This window comes from Pogoniulus pusillus, chromosome 22, assembly GCF_015220805.1.
Source record: "Pogoniulus pusillus isolate bPogPus1 chromosome 22, bPogPus1.pri, whole genome shotgun sequence".
Classification (NCBI taxonomy): Eukaryota; Metazoa; Chordata; class Aves; order Piciformes; family Lybiidae; genus Pogoniulus; species Pogoniulus pusillus.
The window spans coordinates 12,013,935-12,039,553 of NC_087285.1; the positions used below are offsets into that span (position 1 = coordinate 12,013,935).

At 38.0% G+C, this 25,619-nt stretch overlaps 1 protein-coding gene and 1 long non-coding RNA gene across 5 annotated transcripts in view; one reads left to right on the plus strand and one right to left on the minus strand.

Annotated features, from left to right (window-relative positions):
• LOC135185206 (uncharacterized) overlaps positions 1-3,515 on the plus strand; it is a 26,581-nt gene extending 23,066 nt beyond the window's left edge. Inside the window, exons 3-4 of one of the 2 annotated variants that reach the window (XR_010306397.1) lie at positions 2,583-2,752; positions 2,855-3,515. This is a non-coding gene — a long non-coding RNA (uncharacterized LOC135185206). The other variant, XR_010306396.1, reaches the window with a different exon arrangement.
• On the minus strand, positions 2,680-24,608 carry GABRA6 (gamma-aminobutyric acid type A receptor subunit alpha6). 3 transcript variants are annotated; one of them, XM_064161735.1, is made up of 10 exons: positions 24,350-24,608; positions 23,946-24,064; positions 23,549-23,616; positions 21,966-22,186; positions 21,775-21,857; positions 20,561-20,704; positions 19,783-19,935; positions 15,310-15,569; positions 6,837-7,094; positions 2,680-2,766 (listed from the first exon to the last, which is right to left on the minus strand). In XM_064161735.1, exons 1-10 carry the CDS (start codon positions 24,385-24,387, stop codon positions 2,716-2,718), a joined length of 1,395 nt encoding a protein of 464 aa, XP_064017805.1. In that variant the 5' UTR covers positions 24,388-24,608; the 3' UTR covers positions 2,680-2,715. The 3 variants fall into 3 exon arrangements, with proteins under 3 accessions (XP_064017805.1, XP_064017807.1, XP_064017808.1); XM_064161737.1 differs by lacking the exons at positions 23,549-23,616; positions 23,946-24,064; XM_064161738.1 differs by lacking the exons at positions 23,549-23,616; positions 24,350-24,608 and having other exon boundaries at positions 23,946-24,058.
• Between the last annotated feature and the right edge of the window lie 1,011 nt (positions 24,609-25,619).

Sequence of the window (25,619 nt, forward strand, 5' to 3'; positions counted from 1 at the left end):
ACTGGGATACATCAAGTCAGGTCAGTGTTGAATAATGTATTACCAGACTGCAATAGCTCAAGGTAACTGTTCATCTTCTCTTCTGCAATATCGTGCTTTGTACAAATTCCCACCTTAGAGCAACTTTAGCTCCTGCTCTTCCTATTATGACTGCAACACAGTCATAAATAGTGGAAGAAACTCATATCCCCCGATTTCCTTTATCTCAGTATTAAATACAGAAATACATTATTTATATTTTCTACAGAAATACATATGTATATATGCACACATAAACATATATATAAAAGAAGTCTATGTGTTCTTTTTATGGTATTGCTTGTTCAGTTAGTGTTTGCCCATAACCAGGATTGTTAAAAACTGACATTAATTGTAATTACATTTATTCTAAGATATAACTTGATGTTATGAACACTATTATTGATTACACTTGTGTTTCAACAAAGCATGTCATAGGGATAAAAAAAAGGTATTCCCTTCCTATCATACAAACCAATGTGGAAAGCCAACTCTTTATTTTCCATACGAAAAGCACCTTTGAAAAAATGCTAAGCAGTTTTTGTGGTCCTATTTAAATATAGTGTTAAATGCCAGGAACTGCTATTACATGTTAAAGTTCTGATACAGCTTCCTAATCTGGAAGCTTCACTTATTTATACACTGAATACTACACTCTGAAAAATAGTGACTATTTAATAACTTTTTGCAGCTGCTGCAAAATTTTAATCAAAGATCAGATATAAAATTTAGCCTCTTTAGTGTTACCTTTTTTTTAATCATAGCTTAAAAAAAATTTTATTTTGTGCATAAACTATTTTTAAAGACTGAAAAATCTCACAGATATTAATGTACTCAAAATAGAAAATTAGTAAGTGATGCAAGAATGAGTATAGTTACACTGAATTAAACCTCTGTGTTATCTACAGCATAGTTTCATATTTTTTTTCAAAATAAGATCTGTTTACAAATTATAAAATACTTGTCCAGTGTCTGTATTTTAATTAAAAAATAAAAATAGTACATCAAGTCTGCAAATGGGAAAAGCTGGCACAACTCTAGTGTCAAAGCACAACTAATTCAGTGCACTTACAAATACATCCAAGTGTGTCAGCCTGCAGCCAGTCAGGAAAAGCAAACTGCAAACAGGTCATATATGTGCAAACTACATATTGACTCAAATCTACTTAAATTGCCCCCATCTAAGACCTTCAGATGTTTGTACTTCACGGAGTACAAAAAGTGATCTCTCATGATCCAATAGTAAAAGATATATACTCCTCTTGAAACAGGAGAAGGAAAACAGCTGGAGCTAAGTCATCAGATAGTTTAAATTGTTATAGTGCCAATAAAGCAGTTGGCAACTTACTGGAATCAATTAGTCACCCTCTAAATATTTCCTCATAGAGAAGATGTTTGCTTAGACAAATCAAAAGATCCTATTTTTTTCCAATCAATGCAGCATTTCATGATCCTGTTAAAATTAATTTTAATATACTAAAATTAATTTCAAGTTAGGAGTCCTTAATTTCTATTTGGCTGCATGAAAAGCTCTGTGTGCTTTTGACTCCACGAGTGTCCATCACACCTGCAACAAAGGTAGCTTAGGTTTGATTTCATTAGCCATATCTTCCATAACTACATTCTTAAGAAGCATTATTGAGAGAATATACAATAAAATGATAGATAATTACAAAATATGAGAAAGAAATCCTGTGACTGTGATGAGAGTGACAAATAAAACACTATCACCTTTAAACTCTAAATCTGCTGACAGTACTTTGCCTCTGGAATAAAGTTCTATGGAGTTTGCTATGGGCAGTTCAGTAGAATCACCTGATAAAATACATCTTAATGCTTATCCTAAGTATGAAAAGTTGCTTCCAGAAAGTTCCCTGGATCTGGAGGCTTGCATTTAGCTTGATGGGTAGCTACATCTTTCTGGATATTCAGCTTTAGACCTTGAAAACTCCCAGACATTGCAGTCTTGAATTTCTAGATCCTGGCAAGAAGCCACTTGTTATTAGTCTGGTTGGACTTCCATTCCATAGCTCCTCTCAACAAAAAAAAGTTACACTATCATAATTAACCAGCTAAAGTACACAAGCAATAGTTTCTATTTCCTTCTTTCTTCTAGCTTGTTCTTATTATCTCAAATTAAAAGACATGAAAATGAAATTAAAGAAAATCAGAATTCATCATCCATCTTTTCTATGAAAAAGTTATGAAAACGTGATGGGATCAAAGCTCCCTTTCATAGGATTTGATAACATTACTTTGGGTCATTTTCAAGTGTTGCAAATCAGTGCAGCTCCTAAACTTTTAGTGAAACCATGCCAAGTCACACCAGTTCAGAAGCAGGTGTGTTTTAGCAATCCTTATTCTATTAAAAAAAAAATACCCTCTTATTTGTTTTATATGACTGTAAACATTCAACTGTTTATAACAGAATTAAAACAAATGCACATTCTTTTCACTGACTATTGGACAAGGTAACTCAAAAGCAACTTTTGTAGTAGTATCAGTGTAAGAAATCTTAAAGTACTGTTGGAATCCTGTTCAGTTTCTTTTTCTTTCATCCACAGCTTGTTTTCAGTGATGTCCAATATAAATATTCCCTGTTTGGAAGTTGAGAGCACTTGCAGACAGACCAGTCCTGTGAAGTCCCTTTAGCTCTACACGACCTTCATCAATTTCTTTGAATCCTTGAGCTGTTCCTCAGTTGGGCTGATAGTCACTGTGAAGATGCATTGCAGTAGGTTCAAAAAACTGGAAGAAAAGTTTAAAGAGAAATGTAAGCTATGAGATGTTAACAACTATGCTAACCAATAAAAACACTCAATGTCTATCTCAACAGGCTTACAACAGAACTGTATTGCAAGGGGAAATCCTCTTAGAATTTGTTGTTCACCTGGATCAAAGCTCAGCTGTCAGTATGTATGGCAATTACTGTTTTGTCCTGAACTTCACTTTTCCAGTGTTTAAACTGAAACATAACAATCCACACTACAAGCTTTATAAATATTAACACATTTATATATGGCACTCTCTGATTTGTCACATAGCTTTGTCCTCCTTTCAAGAACCTCTCTATTGGGCTAATCAAGACAAACTGCATGGTTTGCTACTGTGTACAGCTTTTTGTGGATGGCAGACATTACTGTCTTCTACAAAAGAATACACACCATAGAAACATCCCTGTTCCATTTTGCATGTATAAAACATGGCGATGTCCTATCTTCAAACTTCCCATCTAAATTAATTACAAACTGACCTTAAGTAATGAGGGAGCAAGTCCTCTTAGAGTAACTTTAATGCTTTATATTTTTTCATGTTCTAAAGGGCACAGTCATATTGCTACAGTTAAGCATCTGTCAGCATTACAGTTTTAAAACCTTTAGAGAGAAAGGGGGGCTTGTGGTACAAGTATCAGCATTTTCTGGGATATGAAAACTGACATCTGTTATTTCAGCTAGGGATTCTTTCATATGCATATATTAAATTACCTATTTTTTCCCAACTTTCATATTGTCCTTTAGTTTTATTAGGGTTTAATAACATGCTGTCTTGTAAAATGCAGGCAGAGAACTAATTTAGCTTCATTTCTGTACTTTCACCAATGTAACAGTTGTCCTCCAACACTACTGCTGCTCCACAATGCAAACTAGTTTACATTCAAATATCGTTTATGAACCAGGTTGCATAAGATGACTGCTACCTAGGGAACATGGAACCACGAATTTCCATGTGAAGGCCAGAAGATAACTTCTTTCTTGGTCTAAGATACTCTACCTGCCCAGGCACAGCTGCTCTTAAAAATAATATTCACATGTATAAAGACATATACATTTATTAGAAATACATTCTTCATTATACAGGCTTCTGAATCCTAAAATATGTGTGTAATTAATATACTTAGTTTACATGTGGTTAACCTAAAGTCTTGCAAAAAGAGAATTATTAAATGTCAGAGGAAGAAAAAGCTACTCCAAGGATCACTTTAAAAAGTATTCAGATTCAAGGTTCATGTACTATCAGATACAATACACAAGTGCGACTTCTTAATTTCTGTACCATATGGCCTTTTGCTTAAGCCATAAAAAACTGTGTAGTAGTGCATGGAAATACCACCAAACCGCTTAGGAGAGAGCTCATTTCATGCAACTGTGTCATTACACTAACAAAGCTGTTCATTCTAGCTGATGCTCTGAATCCAAAACATGAAGTGAAAAATGATTCCTCCACTTTCTTCAAAGTCAGAGTCTGGCCAGAAGATAAATGATAGGAATTGAAAATTATCTCTGATTCCAGTGCTAATGGCCTGGTTTTACAGATTAATGAAATGCTTCTTGATTTATTTTATATGCACTGTCCAAAGACAATAGGTTGCTGTTTGATTTAGGGATCTCCAGAATGACAGACTTGGATGAATGCCACTCTGCGATCCAAACTACAGAAGCCAGAATCCTAGGAAGCTGCACTGCAAGAACTTGTGCACAGGAAATTTGATTATTTCAATGAACTGGTTATATACTTTTATTCAATTTTGGTTTTTTTTAAACAAAAAAACAAATTAGTTCAACAAAGTAACTCAAAAAACCAGAAAAGCCAATATACCTGAAATATTGCACAGAAATGCACTTTCTAAATGAAACTAAAGTTCCTTACCAAACAATACTCTACCAATGTTTAACCTTTTGGGCTGGAGTTGAACTGGTTTTGAAGCATGCCATGCTCTGCTCGTCTAACTTTTGTATCTCCTCTGTCTGTATAGAAAGGCTTACCCCTGCCTTCAGCAAAGGGCTGGAACTAGATGATCTTTGAGGTCCTTTCCAACCTAAACCCTTCTAAGATTCTATGATCCATATTTGTGATGTATTTTTTAAATACAATCATGAGAGTAACAACTGGTAAAGTGATACAACATACTGAATTAGACACCTAGTAATGTATTTCACAGTCATGATTAGTTACAACTGAGTACACAACCAGAACAGAATTGATGAAGAAGAGCTTATGAACATTTTTACACAATTGTTTGCATTCTTCATAATTCAAAACATCACAGCTGTCAGTACTGTTCTGTTTTCTAAATCTTACTGCTGGTTTCCTGTCAGTTTTACAAGAGTGCTTTTGAGTTTGTGAGCATGTTGGTGAGCTTGCAAATGTGGCATTTAAAAAATATTTATAGTCAGCACTATGTCCTAGACTTTAGAGGTATTTTAAAAGCCTAGTTCTAATATTACAGTTCATATACAAGGCTTAGTGTAAATATTTCATCACTACCAGGGGAAATGGTAACTATGTGCCAAATATTTCTAGATGCAAAATGTGAATGGTTGAATAAAATCACAGGAGTTATGGCAAGCTACATAAGCTGAGGACCCAGCCTCTAAACACAAGCTGGAATGACTACACATGAGCTTTTTTGATACTTCCCTCCTCTGATTGAGATAAGTAATTTGCACACGTAGTCAATATTTTAATAGCAGGATCAGTAACTCTGGCACAGATGCTAAATTTAGCATTGGGCAGATTTTGAGTGGCCAGGAGTTAGCAGCTGTGACCTCTTGAAAGAGACATCTGCAGGAACATTTGTAAGAGATAGTGTCTCCTATCTTCCTGCCCTCCTGATTTCATATAAACTGCTTGGCAACACACTCCATCTCTAAGACACAGCATTTTACAGATCATACTACGAGCAAAAATCAGCAAAATTAGAGGCTAGGAGCCTCTGCTTCACGCAGATGCAAGATGTCACCAATCAGCCAACCAGCATTGTCTTGTTACTTCACACTGCAACATCTCTTGGCTGTCTATGAGATTTCCCTTGGCCTGCTTTACCTCTAATCTAGGAAATAAAGATACAATCTGCTCATCACACATACCAAATTGCCAACCTCTGTTTTCACTGATGTAGGGACTCTGTGCAGTCAGTACATCATTATCTCTCTAGATGTCCTAAATAAAGCTAAATGTACCAATCATTGACTGCAACATACAGTGAGATTCCAGAACTCTATGGCAACGAGGCAAATGGATATATTTTTTAGCAAGGAAATGGGACACCATTATCTGTATTTAGGCAAAGGGGGAAAATTACAGAATTAGAACACTGAAGACTTAAAGTTTAATGATTAATCACTGATTATTCTAGACATGCTCAATTTGCAGGGCACAGATCTCTTCTAGACCTTGCAGATATCTAAAGACATGATCAATCTCTGCTTGATTCACACAAATTTAAGCAAAGAATTTAGTGGCTTTATATGAATAAAATAGTTTAGCTATATGAAGAAACAGGGTGGAGGGAAAGAGTTAAAATTTACATAAACAGGGAATCCAGATTCACAGTCTGTATACTGCAGTTGTCAATTCTTCACACTGTGGATAAAGGTTTAGAATGAATAGCAAACTTTTTTGGGAGACCGTTATCTTATTACCTCACTGAGCAAACCTTAGGAGATATTAAAAGTTCTTATCTACTTCACTGCATTACTTCAACAGATAACTCTACCATTCCTTACTGCAGATAGGAAGATTACAAAATGGAAGATTTAAGATTAGTTTGTTTGAGAATGGAGTCATATGTTGTCTTACACCAAGTGTTCTGCTCAATGCAACATGGCACAGAGATAAGTGTTTACATTTCTCATCTTCAGATAGCCTTTCTGCTGTGTACTGAGCGCCACAACTGCTAGACAACAAAGCTGATTTATTATCAGTAACTTTCCTCAGAAAAGACTGATTAACTGGAATTGCAAGAGTAAATGAAAAATTAAATTAATGTTGGGCAAGTAAACATAGGATCAGTAAGTATTAAAAATTCTGCTACTCACTTCCATTGTGTCTTTGGAAAGATAAACAACCCAGTACACCAGGTTGAATCCTGCAAATGCCACTGGAAAGAGGATCCTAGAATACTGGTCTATTTTACTTGTGCCTCCAATAGCAGGTGGTGGTGGGGCTGGTGGAGGAACAGACATTGGTTGACATTGGGATGCAGTATTGGATATTATGCTGGCTTCAGGAGACGGCTCTGTCTGAGATGCTACAGAGTTTACTCGCTTCTTCAGGTTACAGTTGGAGTCAGAATGCTGTACAAGAGGAAAGAAAAAGGAGGGGAAAAAAGGCTGATTTTTGGATGCAGTCTTAGGCGAGGTTTCTCTCCACATTTTTAATCAACTTTCCGATTTTACTGCTGCTTCTCTGCTATACAACAGCCTAACAAAATCACACAAATCATGCAAATAGAGAGAAGTACACTTGTGGCCTAAATCTTTGTTTTAAAAGCGCAAAAAAAATGTGCTTTCCATAATTTTAACATGGCAATAAACAGAAGCTACAAGGCGGGGGGGGGGGGGGGGGGGGGGAGATGGAGTGAAAAAAAGTGCTCAGGTTTTCCATTAATAGGGACCAATAGAAATACCTTTGAATTTAAAAAAGCAATGCTAACATTTAAAAAAGCAATATCTTAGTTGAGACTGAGCTTAAAGCTTCATCAGTTAAGAACTGCAAACCTTATTTTGAGATTATTGATGTGCAAAAATGCACAACATACAGCAGTTTGAGGTTTGAATAAGAAGCTTTTTTAGTCAACAGAACTAAATGGTTATATGACTGAAACACATAAGGGAGGTTTGAGACAATGTAAATAACTCACAACACAACAACATACATATCTATTGTAAAATGGAACAGTAACATTTGAATGGTTTTAAGGTAGCAAAAATCTGTTAGATACACAATTTTCAAAGTCCTTTGGAAGTGATTTAGTGACATTCATTGAAGTGTAGCCTACTGTCAGCACTTTTGGGATTTATCTTACAGGGTTTCTACACACGGAACTAGATTTTAGTCAGAGAAATGAGTGGGTTGTTCAAAGGAGAAGAAACACTTTCTGAAATACATTGCCTGTGCTTGTACTTGGGTCACTTTTTTTAGGTAAGATTAGCCTAAAACATCTGGTATCTCCTGCATAACTTTATTACAACAGAAATTACCCTTTTAGTGGTCCATGTTACTGTCGGAGTTCTGCTTATGGATGAATACACTGATATCCAATTGAAATTAGGGAAAGATGGATTCCTCACAACTGACTTTAACCACAGTAAAAGATGGAGAGAAAAGGGAGGAAATAAAGTGTGGGGTTTTTTTTCTGCTTTATCTGAATATATCTTTTACATTTACACTTTTTCTTCCCCCACAACCCATCAACACTTCCAGCTTGCCATAGCCCTCCTCCTTCCACTTTGCCATCTACACAATAAATGATTAGTGTCGTACTTTGAATAGATATTATATGGCCTTCATAATCTGGGGCTGTGCCTATCTGGAACACAGATGTTTGTTTTTGTATTTTTCAGTAACACAGCAAGCAACAGACAGATTTAAATGGAGGATGATCTACAGATGTGTCACAGAAATGGAAAGAGGGTTATCCATGTCCACTTGCACTAATCATTATAATAATCCCACTCTATAATCAGACTGACTGACCAAGCCTGGGCCAGTGTTTTCATTCAAGTTGCTATTCCATTTTGCTGGTATGCCCTACTTTGAACTGAATTGCAGAGATCACAAGGTGGCTTGTTTTTCACTTCACTGCAAGGTAGCTTTTTGTCTGCCACGTTCTGGTGTGTGGCAAGTCAAATTCTACTCCAGATTATTCAAGCATGAATCAGGAGTTATTGTACTGAGGTGATGGAGTTAATAGTAAGCAGAACAGATGCAGCATATGGTCTGTCTATGATATTCAGTGCTGAACATATTTATTATGTAGGAGTAGTAAAATCATTGTGATTGCATAGTATTTTGGAAAGTATAATGCTGGTCATTATTTTTATATTTATTAAATCTTATTCCTACTGAAGGAGAATGATTGCCATGTGATTTCATCTCAAGCTGGAGACAGGAAGATCTGGAGTCAATGCATATCCCCAGAACTTGGGGACAATACTAACTAACTTGGACGTGCTCCCACTTTGAGGCCAGTTTAGGTTCATTTCTATCAATGTATTAATAATGCATTGCTCACACAGCAAATCATTCAAACACTAAGGACTGTTTAGCAAGTAGCAAAAGCAACAAGAAGAAGCCTGAGGTTTGGCACACTGTGCTATAAAGAAATTACTAATTTTGTTAAGTTACTGAATCCTGATTCACAGGAGTATTCTTGCGCTCATGTGGAATACTAATCCCATCAGACAATTAAACTTGTCACTACATGTAAGTACCCAGTGACACAGAACAGATTGCAAGATCACTATTTAATGTGAGATCCCACAAAAATGGACTAGACAAAGATTAGAATGCATATGGACAAGTAAGGTATAGTCTGGCTTCTATTAAGTTTTTGGAGATCAACTACCTGATCCCCTGGAAAGTTGTCAAAGCACTCTCATCTGTAAAGGTGCTGCTCTTTTGCAACTGTTACCAGTATCACTAGAACTTTCTTATGCTCAGAATATCTCAGGAGGCTCTCACTGAATTACTTGGCTTCTCATTTTTTTTTAACACAGCATTTATAACCTTACAGTAAACAGAATTCTTTGTCTGGCTTTTGTGGGGTTTTTTTGGGGGGGTTTGGTTGGTTGGTTGTTTTTTTTGTGTGGGGTTTTTTTTCCTGATTTCTATATGGATGTTAATTGTGATTTATAAATGCACTTTGTTCTCTTTTCCAAGAGATTTCTGCAATTCATGTTTGTAAAATTCTCTACTGGTCTCAGTTTGTACTGCAAATGTGTATGCTCACACCCATTTAGTTTATGGCCTAGCAGTAACATGAGTATGCACTTAGCCAGTATCTAACTTTAAATAAATGAATATCTGTATGGCCTTACTTATCTCTCTTTTACTCACTGTCTTTTTCCTGCAAGCGATGCAGTAAAAGAGGTTCATGAAGCAAAACATGTATTATCCCCCTTTTTCTTCATACTTTATTGGACTAATTATTTTGACCATTAGTGACATTACGAAACACACCAAAAAAACCCTCAAACCCAAAAACCCCCAAAACTAGTCTGAAACTTAATGTCTGTACAAGGCAGAATGCTAAATGAAATGCACAACATCCTTTGTCCATTTCATTAGTAAATACTTTTTTCTGTCCATCTCATTAGTAGACATTTTGAGCAATTTCACTCATTCTAACTTAACTGTTTTGAGCATAATTTAGCCCTTATGTTCAGCAGTGTCATCTGTAAAAATTCTGCTTAGCTACTCAACAACCCATATGTAGCATCTTGCCACAGGAACGTTCACAACAGTACTTAAGATCTCCTTTAGGGCATGCAGCCCTGTGCAGCTTAACTATCTCTGTCATGTCAGAGGTTCTTTATAACCTGTAAATCAGACACTTCATTATATATCTCACCTGTGAAATCTAATTTTTAAAACGGGCACAGCAACCATCTCTATACAGTGTTCTGCATAATTAAAAGCTGAATATAGTAATTTATAGTCCTAGGTTTAAGCATCTCTTTAGGAATTAATAATTTCCCTTTCTAGAAATATCGGGAATAACATGCAAATTTAGGATTTTTCATTGCTTTGCCCTAATAAAAGACTTCAGGTTAAATCAGTCACTTGGAATATGGAAATGCCATGCTCAAATTCTTTCTTAACGTTCAGGGATTGAAATTCACTTTTCTCAGAATACTGCTTTACCATCAGGTGAAGGTGATTAGATGAAGAGGCTGTTATATTCTTATTTCAAACTGGTTTGCTTTGTATGGAAAATCTAAAGACCCATCAGAGGCAGAAAACAATTTTGAAAATTATAGCCTGCCCATTGTATTAAAATTGCTGTCATATAGACCAGATGAGAACTAAAGACAACAGAGAACAGAGACTGGAACACTGGTCATTCTACTTTCAAAGTGAATATACCACACTAGAGTCTCTTCCTAATATTCAGATGTAGCATGAGAAGAAACAGATAACTAGCACAGAACTGCTGTCAAATTATGTGCTTATGTTAAACAGATTTAAATGTTCTAAGTCATGTTTGTCTCTCAAACCCATCAGTGTCAGTCCAAAACAATCCCTGTGTCTACAGTTAATTCATTAAATTTCTGCAGCATGTAGAAACTCCTTTGAGTGTCTACATGAGGCAGAACTAAACAAACAGTGTTAGAGAGGTTAGTTTGTGAGGGTTTTCTATGATTGTCACTGCCTCCCTACAAAAAAGGTACTGTGGTTAGACTTCACTGTTGAACAAAAAAGTGTCTAAATCAAATTAATCTAGACTTTTTCTATTTTGATGTATGACATCAGCTAAATCTAAACCTTCCTTATTGCCCTGCATTGGCTTTGCCAGTAAGACAAATATTTAACTCAGGCATAACCAAATAACAAGCATCTACTTTCCTTGCTGGAGTGACAAAAAGTCAATGTCATTGAAAACTGTTGTGTGTTTTTTAATAGCCTATTTGATAATTTGCAATTTTGGAGGAGCAAAATTGCAAATTCAAATTCAATGGAAAGTGTCATGTTCTTAGTCAAGCCTCAATGCATGTAGCTGTTTCTGGGATTAACTCATGAAGGGTAGTTGGCAATTCAGACGGAAGTCCTCTCCTTTCAGTTACATGAGAATACTCCTTAAAGACACTCAGTATATCCTGACGTCATTAGAGAAACCTGAATCTTCTATACCAAAGTGACATATGGCTGCTCTGCAGTTGGGCAGGGTTGTTAAAGAGAACAAGAATCCTTTTCTGCCCAAGCTGTCTTATTTTGCAGGGACTAGGCTGTCTGTAGGGAGAAGGAAGCTCTCTCAGCAGTATTTCACTGCTCTGTGCTGTTTCATGTTAAAACAACAGATCCTTTAGAACATAACTGCAATCAAACTACCACCCTGTAGCGATCTTTTCCCTTTTACTTGTCATCTCTCAGATGGAAGGTTTCCTTTGATACAGGGCATGTACTCCCTGGCCATCTCACAAAGATGCACTCCAGACAGTATCACCAATTCTCCCTTGTAACTTCCAGTATTGGGATATTTCTGGATAAAGGAAGCCATAATGATGAAGCAATTACTGATACAAAAAATACATATTTGATATGGATTAAAAAAGTTAGATGCCACAATGTGGGGGGTTTCATATATATATGCATATGTACATGTATATATACATATATACACATAGTTTGCTTCTACATGCTAGAAAAAGCTCGGTCATCAAATGAATAAAACCAGGTTTCTGTCAGGGTCCAGATGACTACTCAGCTTGTTGCCATCACATTTTGGAGTGGAACACCCATAGTTTTGTATTTCACACAGGGATTGCCTGCAGCTGAGAAAGACAGCAAGCCAAATTCTGTCCTCAGTTAACTGAGGTAAATAGAGTGGCTTTCCTGGAACCAGAACAGGCATGCTGGGCTGTCATCAGTTAACTGAGCACACAGTCAGACCATTGTCCCCCTCACAGAAACCAGTGTAGTCCAATGACTTTGGCAGAGTTCCTCCTACTTTCATTAGTACAGTAGAGCAGAGTTTGGTCTTCTGACATCTTTCTTTTCTGAGTGCACAGATTTTGCAACTACAGTATAAAAACCCAGGGGAAAAAAGTTTTATTCATTTGAACAAAGCAAAATTTTAAATAAAATGAAATGAAAAGGAGACTGAAGGAGGATGGAGGCTTTCTGATCATATCTTGAATTTTTTTTTTTCAAGAAACATAATTTGGCATTTTAAAAAACAATCATTTGTTCTGTAAATATATTTATTTTGATGAATTTAATCCCTCACTCAAGCAGCAAAAACTTTTGACTGGCTGCTTTATAAGTCCTTTGAATTTTCATTTATACTTAAGCTGTCTCCCTGGGCTTCTCTTATGCAAAGCAAGAGAATATGATTTCTATAAATGAGGAAGCACTTAGACACACTGTTCACTGTTGTTCATCCTATCCTTGTCCCTTTATACAGCTAGAATTCTGACAACTTTCATGCACTTGCAAATCACAAATACTAGCAAATCACAAATACTAGCTTTATGAATGGATGAAAGTTAGTTGTAAACAATTTTCTTGAGGAAGCTCGTGCAGTGTCTCTCCTAGATGTTTATTTAATTCTCAGATTACTATTTTCCACTTGTTTTAACTGAGTAAAGCTAGTAAGTAAATATTTACCAAAGGAGAATGAGAAAAGTGTGTCTTCAGTTTGGCTCTGCGCTTGTTTGTGACTGCAGCTCTTGATAAGGAATTTGAAGTCTTCCCATTTCTTTATCTTTTATTGATTGATTCAACAGAAATTTTAGCTTATGCTTGGCATGGTCTGCAATGATAAACAGACCATGTAAATCTCACCCACATCTACTGGAGCCACAATCATCTGGAGTATGTTCTAGTATACCTGGGCATATGCAGAAAAGTTATTTTTTTGAAACAGTTGTCTTCTAAAGACCGGGGAGGGAAGCAGGGTGATGGTGGTGGCTCCATAACATTTGCTGTGAATTCACCAGCAGTAGTATGTGCTGAGTAGACCAACTGTTTTCATATCACTCAGCAGGGACCTCCCTATGATCAACTCAAACTTGAATATGGAAGTGTGTGTAGGAAATAGCAGAGCTATTACTCCTCTTCATTGTGTAGCAGCTATCAATATTCTCCTCATGCTACATAAAGCCAAGTGATCTCTTTAGTTTGCCATCAAAAAAAAAATCAACAAAAGAATTAAAATTAGGCTTTAGTTCCTTCAGTCTTAACAGCATTTTTATTATTATGGACTATTGTTGCAGTGTTCTGCTCATTCAGCTGAGTACTTCTCAAATATCATAATGATACTGGGGAGGGGGATGCATGTCCTAAATATTGGCAAACACTACTCTCTTTTCTTCTCACTGTTTCTTATAAAGTTTGAATATAAAGGTTTACTAGTTAAAATAAATGTAGATGTGAACATTGCAAGTACTACTAAAACTAAATGAGCCATTCTGCTCTCAATTCACTGCAAGATCATGCAAACATTTGCTTCCAAACTCCTGTTAAACTCTTTGGACCTTCATTTTTCTTCTCTTTATATAGCTGTGGTTTAAAAATGTATATATTTAGTGAAAATAAAATGCACTTCTTATGTCTTACAATGTGGTCAGGTTTTTTCAATATTAATAAAACTGTGAGCAGATGCAATATGGCATACTGCTTCCCAGTTAAAGAACGTTTGTTGATTAGCTCTAAATTAGGAGCAGTAGCAAGATGCTGCGGTTTCACTACTTTTTGGAACGCAAACTGAATTTAACAGTTTGAATGTACCTAAATGTTATAACTTTACTGTTTACAAGCTAATATGGAAAAACTACTACACGGTGCATAAGGTGCTCCTCTGATATTCAGTCACTCTTAGATTGACTACCTTGTTGAACTACAGACTTAGACTCTCAAACTCTGGTGGTAGCAAAACTGATTCTAAAATCAGGAGGGCTACAGTGATAAATATACTAATATATGTTGTGAGACAGCATTCATTATGTAGCTTGAGATGTAAGGAATAATGATTAATAGCAATTCTGACATACTTTTTTGATTCTGGAAAGCCTTCCTGTGTTTTGCATATACTGAAATCTATCCTTAATCTTTACATGTATGTTTTTCACCAAGCTTCCACCAACATATTTTTTTATGAAAGCAACAGATGCCAAGTTTATGTAAAGGCTAATTCCTCTTCTTCCAGATGACCCACTTAGGGTACGAACCAGTGTACTACAGTGATCACAAAATCATCTGGCCAATGCACAGAATTATAGAATGGTTTGGGTTGGGAAAGGCTTTAAAGACCATCAAGTTCCAATCTCCCTGCCCTAGGCAGGAACACCATTCACTAGACCAGTTTCCTGAAAGGCCCATCCAGCCTGGCCTTGAACACTTCCGTTGATGCGGCATCCGCAACTTCTAGGCAATCCATTCCAGCGTCTCAGCACCCTCCCAGTGAAGAATTTCTTCTATAAGTAAATTTACCCCCTACTTTCAGTTTAGAAACATTGTGCAGTGTCTGCAGACTTACTGAGAAAAGCACAGCTGCCTGACCGTACCACCTACAGCATTGCTCAACAGAGGTATTATGGGTAACAGTGTAATGGCTTTTCTTAAATATCTGACCAAATAAACATCTCTCTAGCAAATGATATCACAAATTTAAATAAATAGTACAAATAAGTGAAGTCTTTTCATTTTCTGAAGAATATCCTTGAGAAATAGACATGATTTGGTTACATAATCTCTTTCAGGTTAAGATCACTTTAAGATTGTTTTGTACTCACTACTTCAGCTGCCTCTTCCTATATGATGCTTATTATCAGAAAAGCAAGCAATTACCGAGACAATCTCGTCCTCTGCCGGTACAGTTGCTGCTGATAGTGCTGCTGCCAGTGCTGCTGCCCTGGCTGCCTTCCTCATTGCTCTCTGAGTCTGAAGATTGGTAAAGTAGTTGACAGCTGCAAACTCAATAAGTGCAGAGAAGACAAAGGCAAAGCACACAGCTATGAACCAATCCATGGCGGTAGCATAGGACACCTTGGGCAAAGAATGGCGTGCACTGATGCTTAAAGTGGTCATTGTTAGAACTGTAGTGATTCCTTGAAAATAAGAGAAAGAAAAGAGAGACATTAGAATTTTCCTTCAGCCCTGCTACTCTTAAATATATATGTTTTAAAGGCCAACATTTTGGTTTTAGCTGTCATCCTATGTACCAGCTAACTAACAAGACTGAAGAGTAATTTGTATTCTTAGTAATTCAAGTACACTGGCTTCAGCATCTAAAGTTGCTGAATAAACTTCCTTAATACACTGAGCAGACTGAAAGTTAACTGCATACTACACATGGTGCAGCTTCTTGGAACTGCAATAAAGCAATCTTGAACTATGAAAAATACTTTACTTGAGGTGCTAGCACATGGAACATTTGGCTGAAATGTTAGCATACTATCATTTCCCAACAACAATCCTCTTTCTCCTGTTGCTGCACAAGATAGATCATGGCTTACAGAACCCTCAATGAATCAATCAAATTATGCATTCAAATCAGTGGCAGGCTACCATCTAAATATTTCAAGCAATGCCTTTAGTCGTCTGTGCTGTTGTCTTTAATCACTGGATACATTCTTTCAGATTTACTTACAGTATCTTGCTTTGAAAGCCCCCACAGTTACAAGCAGGGAAGGACAGAAAAGCTCCTTCTGTAGAGCTGCTTATCTATTTTCATATAACAAATCTGGGCATGTAGCTCACAGGCCCCATAGTGCTCTTCAAGTGAATTAATGAATTTATTCTTTCTAGTTTGGAGTGTACAGCATAAATAATGTAGGAAATATACTTACTCCCCACTGTTGCCTTATACAAGGAAAAAGTGCAAGAAATCATTCATTAACATGTTAAGCCTCTATGACTCATGTTTGCTTATAATTATGCCTGCTAGAATGTGGAAACTGCAGATATTTAAAGACATTAAGGGGGAGAATACCCTCTTCTGCTCTCTTCTGCAGTTGGGAAAGGGTAGGTGGGAAAGTAAAATTTGTTATGATGCTCTGTTGTGATGATGAATCAATATGCTCAGAGGAAAGGATGCAGTGTCATTGCATATTGCAGCATCAAGACAGGGTAATGATTTTTTTCTCTTTTTTTTTGCAATTCTATATGCTGTAGCTTGCAAGTTGTCTGAGGTTAACTACATCCCAATGTCATTACTTAACAGGTTTTTAATGAAATGCAAATAGAAGACGGTATAAAAATATGTAGGATCTCTTCTCCCAAATCTGCCAGACTCATTTAATAATGTGAATACAAGTATGCTGAGATATATGTCACTTTCAAAGGTCCAGAATGAACTTTTCAATGTGATATGTGATTAGATTAGAACCTGTCCATGTGCTGCTTTGTAAGAAAAAAAAATCATGTATTCTGTGTCTGAATAAAAACTTTCTGCAGCAGGAATTTAAACACAGGAATAGGACTCCTATTCTATTACAGATACTGATAAGACTTCTCTCAATGTGGAGTGAATGTTGATGAAATTCTCTGCAGTGTGGAAAACTACTTTATCAAACTGAATGCCAAATTACAGTTGGTAAACTCTGTAACTGATGATTGTTTACCCTTGTCTTTCTACTCTTCTTGGTAAGTTTTGAAGAATATGTTATATAATGCAAATACTGAACTATTGCATCTATTAAAAATGAAACTACAAAAAAACCTCAAACACCTTTCCCTATTCGAGACTTTATTATATTAATTTAGAATTCCCAGGGTGACCTGCTAGGAAAGCAGAAGCTGTCTGCTACCTTTTGGCAAAATAACAAACGAACTTTTTGCCAGGAATAAAAAAAGATTAGATAAGGCATATAAAAATGTGAAACAATAGCCACTGATGAATGGGTGAGAGCAAACTTAAAATTAGACCTGCAATAAATAACCACGCTTCTTATTCTATGAAAATTTTGGAAATGCCATGCTTCATGAAACTTCAGATGTACATCTACACATATGTGCAGATATGTACATAGCTCCACATAAAAGAAGCAATTTTATGCTAGCAATCTGCTGTTCTTTAAAATGAATTACAGAGAATGTAAGAGTGCCTCTTCACCCATTTTTCACTTGCATCTCTGTAAAGAGCAGGTGCTCATGACAATTAATGTATTGTTGCAGAATGCTCAGAGTATTTATTGTAATATTATCTGGATAACTGACATCCATTTTGGAGGCAAATTGAGTTGCTAAATGAATTTGCTCTCAGAAGCTGGTTTGGGCACACCATTGTTATTCTTCTATCAATTTCTCTTCTCTAAACCTAACAATTTGGTAGCTATGAAGAAAAAATGATAATGCGGAATTCAAGGATTTGCAATATAATGTGGAAAGAAGACAGTTCCATATTAAACCTCCATTTAAAAACAATTTTATTGGGGCCTGAAAGTCTTTTTTGTCATAAAGAATTTGCTCTTTTTTCCTTTTATGAAGGTATTCAGGACCCGTGGGCTTTTGAATTATTAAGGATTATAAATTCAGACTGTGCCTGGGAGAAATAAGAATGAAATAAGGATTGAATTATTCTTTTAAAATGCTAACATCACTAATTTTGCACTACACTGAGAAACATGTCTATTTCACTATTTTTATAAAATAATTTCTGTTTCTAATTCTGTATTTACTTTTCAGTCTGACATATAAAGAGTTATTCCAAGTTTAAGGTCTCTATGTAATTATTATTGAATCAGTTAAAAACATATTTAAACATTATTTCAAGCATATACAATTGACTTCCACTGCTATAGAGGATGAAACTGTATAGTCCAGGAAGCCAATATAAAGCCAAATCAGGTACATCATATTTGGTGTGCAAATTCCCTATATACATTTTGTGCTTCAATTGCAATAAACATCCTTGAAAAATCTGTTGCCTGGTATTTTAATATTTGTAAGCACTTACTGAAATCTCAACTGCCAGAAAATAATACTTATAAGTGCTTAATGATGCCAAACTGCATCTCAATTCCCAATGGGGATTCAGAGGCACCTGAGAAAGCTGTGATCACTTAACATTTCTACAAGTTTGCGATGTTTTTATGAATACCATTCCATACAGATAGGAAATGTCCATTTACTGAAACCAAATTATGGGTATGGGCTCATTTTGAATTATGAGACTGGCATTGTTTATGCTTAAGGAACATAAAGCTGTTTTTTTGTTACTGAAGACAAGTCTCACAATGGGCATGTTTTTAATAGCAATAATGGGCTAAGAGAAAATAGGTAGGACTGCAAAGCATGTATCTATGGGTAGTGGATTCATGGGGTTTTTAATGAGTTTTGTTATTTTTGCATAGTGTTTTTATGATTGTTTTTCTAGAGACAGTAATTCAGTCAGCGCAAGTTTACCCCTTAATGAGTGCATTTTCAGAGCCTATCGATATTGAGGTGGGAGGTTTGTATCGAGTTTAACAGCAAAGCCAACAAAAAATTGAAACAAAACTCAAAGCTTTGAGAGCATTAATTCAAACAACTAGATAGAAAAAAGGGCTCTGCTGTGCAATATAGCCATGCTTCTCACACTGCAACTGCAACTTGTGCTAGGGACAGGATTCATCTCACCTAACTTGATCCAATGTCCTTGCTAGTTGTTCAGATATCTTTGTATAGGGGAAGAGAGCACTTCAGAATAAGTGTTAATGTACCTTATGTCAGATGAGATTAATTCCATCCCATGTGATTTTTATCTTTTAAAGCTTTCACTAAGATTGGTTTCATGAGAGAATAATCAATAGAAAAATTCCACTTTAAAAAATGGAGACATTGACATTTACTCCAGAACTGTCTCTTCCTGCGTACAGAAAAAACATTACAAACAAGTCTGCCTGACCAAACATTCAGAGTAAAGACTGCTGGCCCTTGTGGGCAGATTGGATATTATTTGGTTTAATTTTAACATTTACTTTTGTTCACCAAAACCTCCTAGCTGTCTCTTCTAACTCCCACTGGACTACAGTAGTTGGTTGATGCAACAGATTCAACACAGTGAATGAAATGAAAGACGAAAGAACAAAACACAAATACCAGCCACAGTTCTTGCTGGAACAGATTCTTTGTTGATCCAAAACACAACTTGAGACAGGACTACAGTCATGATGCATGGAATGTATGTCTGAATGAGATAGTAGCCTATTTTCCTTTGAAGATGGAAATAGAGCAGCTGAAGTGAATATTCACCTAAAACAAACAAGCAATGAAAGGAATGAATGGTAAATGAATGGTATATGTGATGCTGAGCTGTTCGAAGACCTTAATGTAGCATACCAAAAACTGTTCTGGCTGGAACAGACTCCTTGTTAATCCAGAAAGACACCTGAGAAAGAATGACTGTCATAATGCATGGAGTATATATCTGTATCATGAAGTAGCCCATCTTCCTTTGTAAGTGGAAATAAACTGTCATGATTACATATTCACCTGTTAAGAGACAAGTATGGTAGCATTATTTTGGCATCATATGAGTAAATGTTATTGGCTTAAACCCAACATGCTGTGTTCAGAGTAAAGCACTTAGAAGCCTCCTGATGCATAATAAAAATAAGCTGATTAAAAAAAAATATAAAAGGAAAGTGACCTTACAGAAACAGAGGAGAATAATATTAATTTTATGTATTGCTTTTACTGAGGCAGGGACATAGGGGAAACTCCTAAGAACTGCACAAAAAATGGTATGCTTACAGGAGTGGTGGAACACTGGGATGGGTTGCCAAGGGAGGTGGTTGTGGCCCCATCCCTGGAGATATGCAAGGTGAGGCTAGACAGTGCTCTAGACAGCCTGATCTAGTTGAGGATGCCCCTGCTGACTGCAGAGGGGGTTGGACTACATGACCTTCACAAGTTCCTTCCAACCCAGACCATTCTATGATTCTATGGCTGTATGAACAGCTCTCTTTTAACAGACAATGGTTAGATTATTTCCAAATATTTTGATTTTTAAAATGAGAAATGATAATTAAACTAATCCAGTTCTATTTGGATAAAACATAATTATTTCCAAGATGTGTTTTAGAATGTCAACAGTTTCCATGTAGCAACAGCTTACCTGTGTTAGACTTAATTGTTTCACTAGATACAGTTTGTCCTATGAGGTCATACTGGAGGAGACTGGAAGACTCTTGTGGTACTTCTACTGAATGCAAGGGTCCTTTTTTCCATGTATAAATTATTTCACTTTTTGGATAAGCATCTGATTTACACAGAGAAAAATTACTGTTATTAATTTATGCAATTTTAAAGCAAAAATAAGTTACATGATCCCTTTTGTGTCTCAGAATACCCATAAAACATACATCTTGCTCCAGCAAGCTCCTAACCTCATTAATGACAAGACAAAAGAAAATAAACAATAAGAGAATGGTTGAGGTGGGGCCTGAGAGGCACTACTTTTTTTTTCTGAATGTGCTATAAAACACATATATTAATTACCACAAATCAACTAAGTATTTTCAAAATTGATTACTACACATGAGCTAAATAGTTGCAAAACTAGAAGCAGTATGGGAAATGTAGCACAGCTTTTATGTCTTGCTGAAGGCCCCGCTTTGACTACTAGATGTGTAAGAATAATAAACAATAACATGCACTTCAATAGTTTCCCTTCAGTGAATAAATTCAATTCCACATGAACAATCTGAGTCTCACAGGAGAAAGTAAGATTCTAGTACAAAACAATACAATTACCAATTTCAGCTAAGTCACTAAGTAGTGTCACAGGATCACAGGATGTTAGGGGTTGGAAGGGACCCAAAGACATCACTGAGTCCAACCCCCCCTGCCAGAGCAGGACCATACAATCTATTTCAGGTCACGGAGGAAAGTATCCAGACAGGCCTTGAAAGTCTCCAGGGAAGGAGACTCCACAACCTCTCTGGGGAGCCAGTTCCAGTGCGCTGTGACTCTTACAATAAAGAAGTTCTCCCTTGTGTTGAGGTGGAACCTCCTGTGCTGCATCTTACATCCAATGCTCCTTCTCCTATCACAGGGAGCAAGTGAGCAGAGCCTGTCCCCCACCCCTGACCCCCAGGCCTCAGATTTTTATAAACATTTATTAAATCCCCTCTCAGCCTTCTCTTCTCCAGACTAAAAAGCCCTAGGTCACTCAGCCTCTACTCATAAGGCAGTGTTCCTGTTCCCTAATCATCCTCTGCTGGACTCTTTTGAGCAGATCCCTATCCTAGGATCTCACTTCTGATCTGCTCACATATATGTAGACCAAATGTATTACTATAAAAAACTGAAAGAGACAGAAAAACTTACAGCTTCCAAATTTCAATGGACAAGCATGTCCATCCATAGGGAAGTTCACCAACCGCATAGGACAATCAGCATTAATGGTAAGTCTAGAATACATTACAGTAGATAGCAATGAAAAACAAAGTGGTATGCAGGTATGCTGGAGAAAAAATCAAACCCAAAGATCAACCAAAAGCAGAAGAGTAGGTTCTCACCTCATTGTGTAAAGAATAGTTCCATTCTGCATAATTCTGAAAAGTTTGTTAGGAGTTGTCATATTATGAGCAATTGATTTTTTTCCATTTCTAAAAAATGTGTCTGGTGTCCAAATTTTACTGACCATTAAATTGTTCAATCTCAAAATTTCAGTTGGTCCACTAAACTTCAACCTCTCATCAGTCCATGTTTGCCGAAAGAAGACATCCATTGTGTATTCCTAAGGAAAATAAATAGGTGGTTGACTTACGTGTGAGGACCAGCAGTTCCAGGCTGCTTGTATATATGGTAACTCCATGAAAGAACCCTAACACACATGTCAATGGCATTTCATTTACTACTTAAACACTTAATCCTATTACAGTTAAGTAGCCACTAAAAAAAAAAAAAGTCTATGAAAACATGTCCTATTTTTAATCATTTAAAGAATAATTAAAAATTCATCAGTGAACAGATAATTTGATATAAGTAAACAAAACCCTCATTGATTATCTTTTAGATAATTTACTTCAAAGTGACTGAGGCCTGAGGAAGTATGTCTAATTTAGTATCTTTTCAAAGTGCAAAAAACAAATCATTAATGTTTAATTGTCAAGCATAAAGATATGCTTGGTGCCTCTTCTGCAGCTTACTGTGGGTAGACACAAAGAGAGTGAGACATCATAGTAAGATTATGATGTCAGGTTAATATTAATCTAAGTTATTTTTCTTGAGGATTCTTAGTAATATTCTCAGAAGCCTTCAGAAAGGAATTCTCTCTATAGAAGTTGCTTCGGCAATGAAGCTAAACCTTGGCCAAAGGCAAACTGTGTAAGAAAGAAAGGTTATGCCTTCTTTTAGATTGACTGATGAAGAGAGACAGAAAACAGTTTTGTTTGTACCTTAGGGCCCACAGTTCCTTGCCTGGAAAGTGGACTACAGGCTTGGGTGAGCAGGTATTGGAGAAAGTGTACAAGGGCAAAAATAATGACCAAAGTCAATTTCCAGAACTGAAAACAGCAATGCCGTTCTCACTGCCATGGCTTAACATTTTCCTGGGACTGCTGCTGTAATTAACAAGATTCATCCAAGTCTGAAGCTACCTGAATTTGGGCACACCCAGCAGGACAAGAGGCAGCAGACTCAGCAATAGCTCCAGACTCCTTCAACTATGAATTACGTTTCTTCTAGCATGCAGCCTTCCTGCCACCTATGTCAGGCCACAAACACTTACAGAATCACAGAATTAACTAGGCTGGAAAAGACCTTCGAGATCATCCAGTCCAACCTATCACCCAACGCCTTCTAATTAACTAAACAATCTTCTTAAGGAGGTTGAAGAGGCATCTTCACCGTCCCATCCGAGCCTTCACCCCGAGGCTAGCGTTGCCCTCTTTGCTCAGCCTCGGGCCTGGGCCCCAGGCTGTCCCGGCTGGCTCAGCCAGGGAAATAGCTATATGCAGCTCCAGACAAACTGCTCTGCTGGGCCCTAGAGATTGTCAAAAAGATTAAGCTTCGTAATCTGCTTTAATGACGGTCAACTCAGATGCCACCGTAATGAATCCAAGGAAAGCAGCACAGGGGCGGCAAGCCGGGCCCTTACCATCTCCACGTCGGATACTGGCCCAAAGCTGGTCACGTAGATGTCCGTTTTGACTTCTGTCACGGCGCCTGCGGGACACGGAGACGAGCTGGGTGCGGAGCGGGGTCAGAGCTGGCGGGACGCGGCTCTCCGCTGAGGGACCCCTCCAGGCGGTGGTGCGAGAGCACCACCGGGGCCACCCCACAACAGCCGACGGGCTAGGCGCTAGCGGGAGGCGGGTAGCTTTCCTTCTTTGCCGCCAGGCTCTTGAGTTTCATCGCCTCCCTCTTGCCGGGGCCAGGACGGGACCCTCCCCCCGCACCGCGCTTGGGCAACTGCTAATCAAGAATCGGCTCGCTCCCGCCCATCCTCCCTCACCGAGCCGTGTGCTGTTTGGGTCCCCCGAGTTTCCCTCTACCTCCAAATCCGGGTCGGAGCCTGTTGTCGTAGCCGTCCAACAGCTTGTCGAGGATCCGAGTGATGTTTTCCGAGTAGAGGTCCGAGCCGTCGCCCTGGTCCCCCAGCGCCTTCTCCATGCTGCCAGTAGAGGCGAGTCCCGCCTCAGCCTTCGAGCCGGACTCCTGCCCCTTCCCCGCACCTCAGCCCTCGAGCCGGGCTCGTACCCTTTCCGCGCTCCTTGCCTGTCCCCTCGGCTCAACCCTCCCTCCAAACTGGCGCCGGCCAAGGAGCCGGTCCCAAGGGGACAGCAGAGGAGGCAGAGGGCCCATCCCCTCCTCGTCTGCTCCTCCGGGCAGCGGCAGGGCTCGAGGGGGCCTTCGGGGATCGGTAGGGCTAATCCCAGGCTGGAAGTGGCTCACTCACCTCACAGCGACGCATACCCAGGCGATGAGCAGAGCCATGCCTCAGGTATGTGTGAGGACGGTTCAGGTGCCCTCAGACCCGTCAACTGGAGCAAGTGGCGGTGCTCATCCTTCCCCTCTTGGCTAGGGGCTCCGTTGGGTTAGGATACCGGAGAGTCTGGCTAGGTCACCCCCTTCCCCGCGGTGCTGGGCCGCCCTCTGCCCGGGGTGGGGAGGTGAGGGGTGTCTGTGGCCGTGTGCGTCCTTTGGATTCGCCACCGCCGTTCAGCCTCATCTGACTGTTCCAGTAGAGGAATTAGGGTTTGAAGGGACGGTGCACGGTCGGAGAGCAGTGACAATAATCGAATAAGGCATTAGGGGAGATTAAAAGGAAGAAATCCACTGCTAGTTTTGGCATGGAATTAGCAGGGACCCGTTAGGAAATCTGGAAAAGCGCTGGCATCTTGCTGATAGAGATTATGTTAGAAATGGCTTCAGCTTTTATTATGTTTATGGTTCACAGGGAGATTATTATGCAGCTTGTACATCATTAGAACTTTGAGGGGGGGGGGAAAGGCCAACCACAAAAATCCAACAGTTTCCAGTTTACTGGGTTTTTTCACCTCTCAGCAGATTTCCCCATGATGAATCCTTCAGAAATGTACAGAGGGCTCGAATGCCTAAACATCCTGGTATATGAACACTGAGCAGTAAAAGTCCCTACTTTGGGCTTTGGGGATTTTTTATTTTTATTTTTATTTAATTCTAATCTGTTTTGGATGGTTACATGCACAGATTTCACTCAGACTTTAAACCAGAGTATTACTGGGACTTTTGTTAGAATTGGAGCTCTTTACTTTCAAACCACTGGGATTGTGTAGCATTACTAATTTTGTCCTGATAAGTACTGACTTGATCATTACTGTCCTCTCCTTCAGTAAGTGTGTTAATGTAGTCTGCCCTAAAGGAAAGTAAATTCAGGCTGCTCTAGCTTTTTCAGTGACTTTATTACTTCTTATAAAGCCAATGAATGATGTAGCTACATTGTAACTAAAGCAATTTCTTTTGTTATGGTAATACAGAGGAACAAATACCCTACATTAGTTTCAAGGCCCAGCTTGACAGGGTGTTGAGCCATCTCATTTAAACTATGTTCTTGCTCTGATTGGACTGGATGATCCTTGCAGTCCATTGCAACCTGATATTCTATGAAAATAACTAGCCCACAGCAAATTAATTGTTTATATTGCATAAACCACATTTGTGTTGGCAACGTCTAAGGAAATATAGTT

Excerpts from the sequence above, each read along its gene's own strand:
- GABRA6 (XM_064161735.1), bottom strand. The coding sequence starts at position 24,387 with ATGGCTCTGCTCATCGCCTGGGTATGCGTCGCTGTGAG. Across the intron at positions 7,095-15,309 it reads CAGAGGACGAGATTGTCTCG|CATTCTGACTCCAACTGTAA; the intron begins GTAATTGCTTGC and ends CCTCTTGTACAG. Across the intron at positions 2,767-6,836 it reads TTTCCAAAGACACAATGGAA|TTTTTTGAACCTACTGCAAT; the intron begins GTGAGTAGCAGA and ends CTTTTCTTCCAG.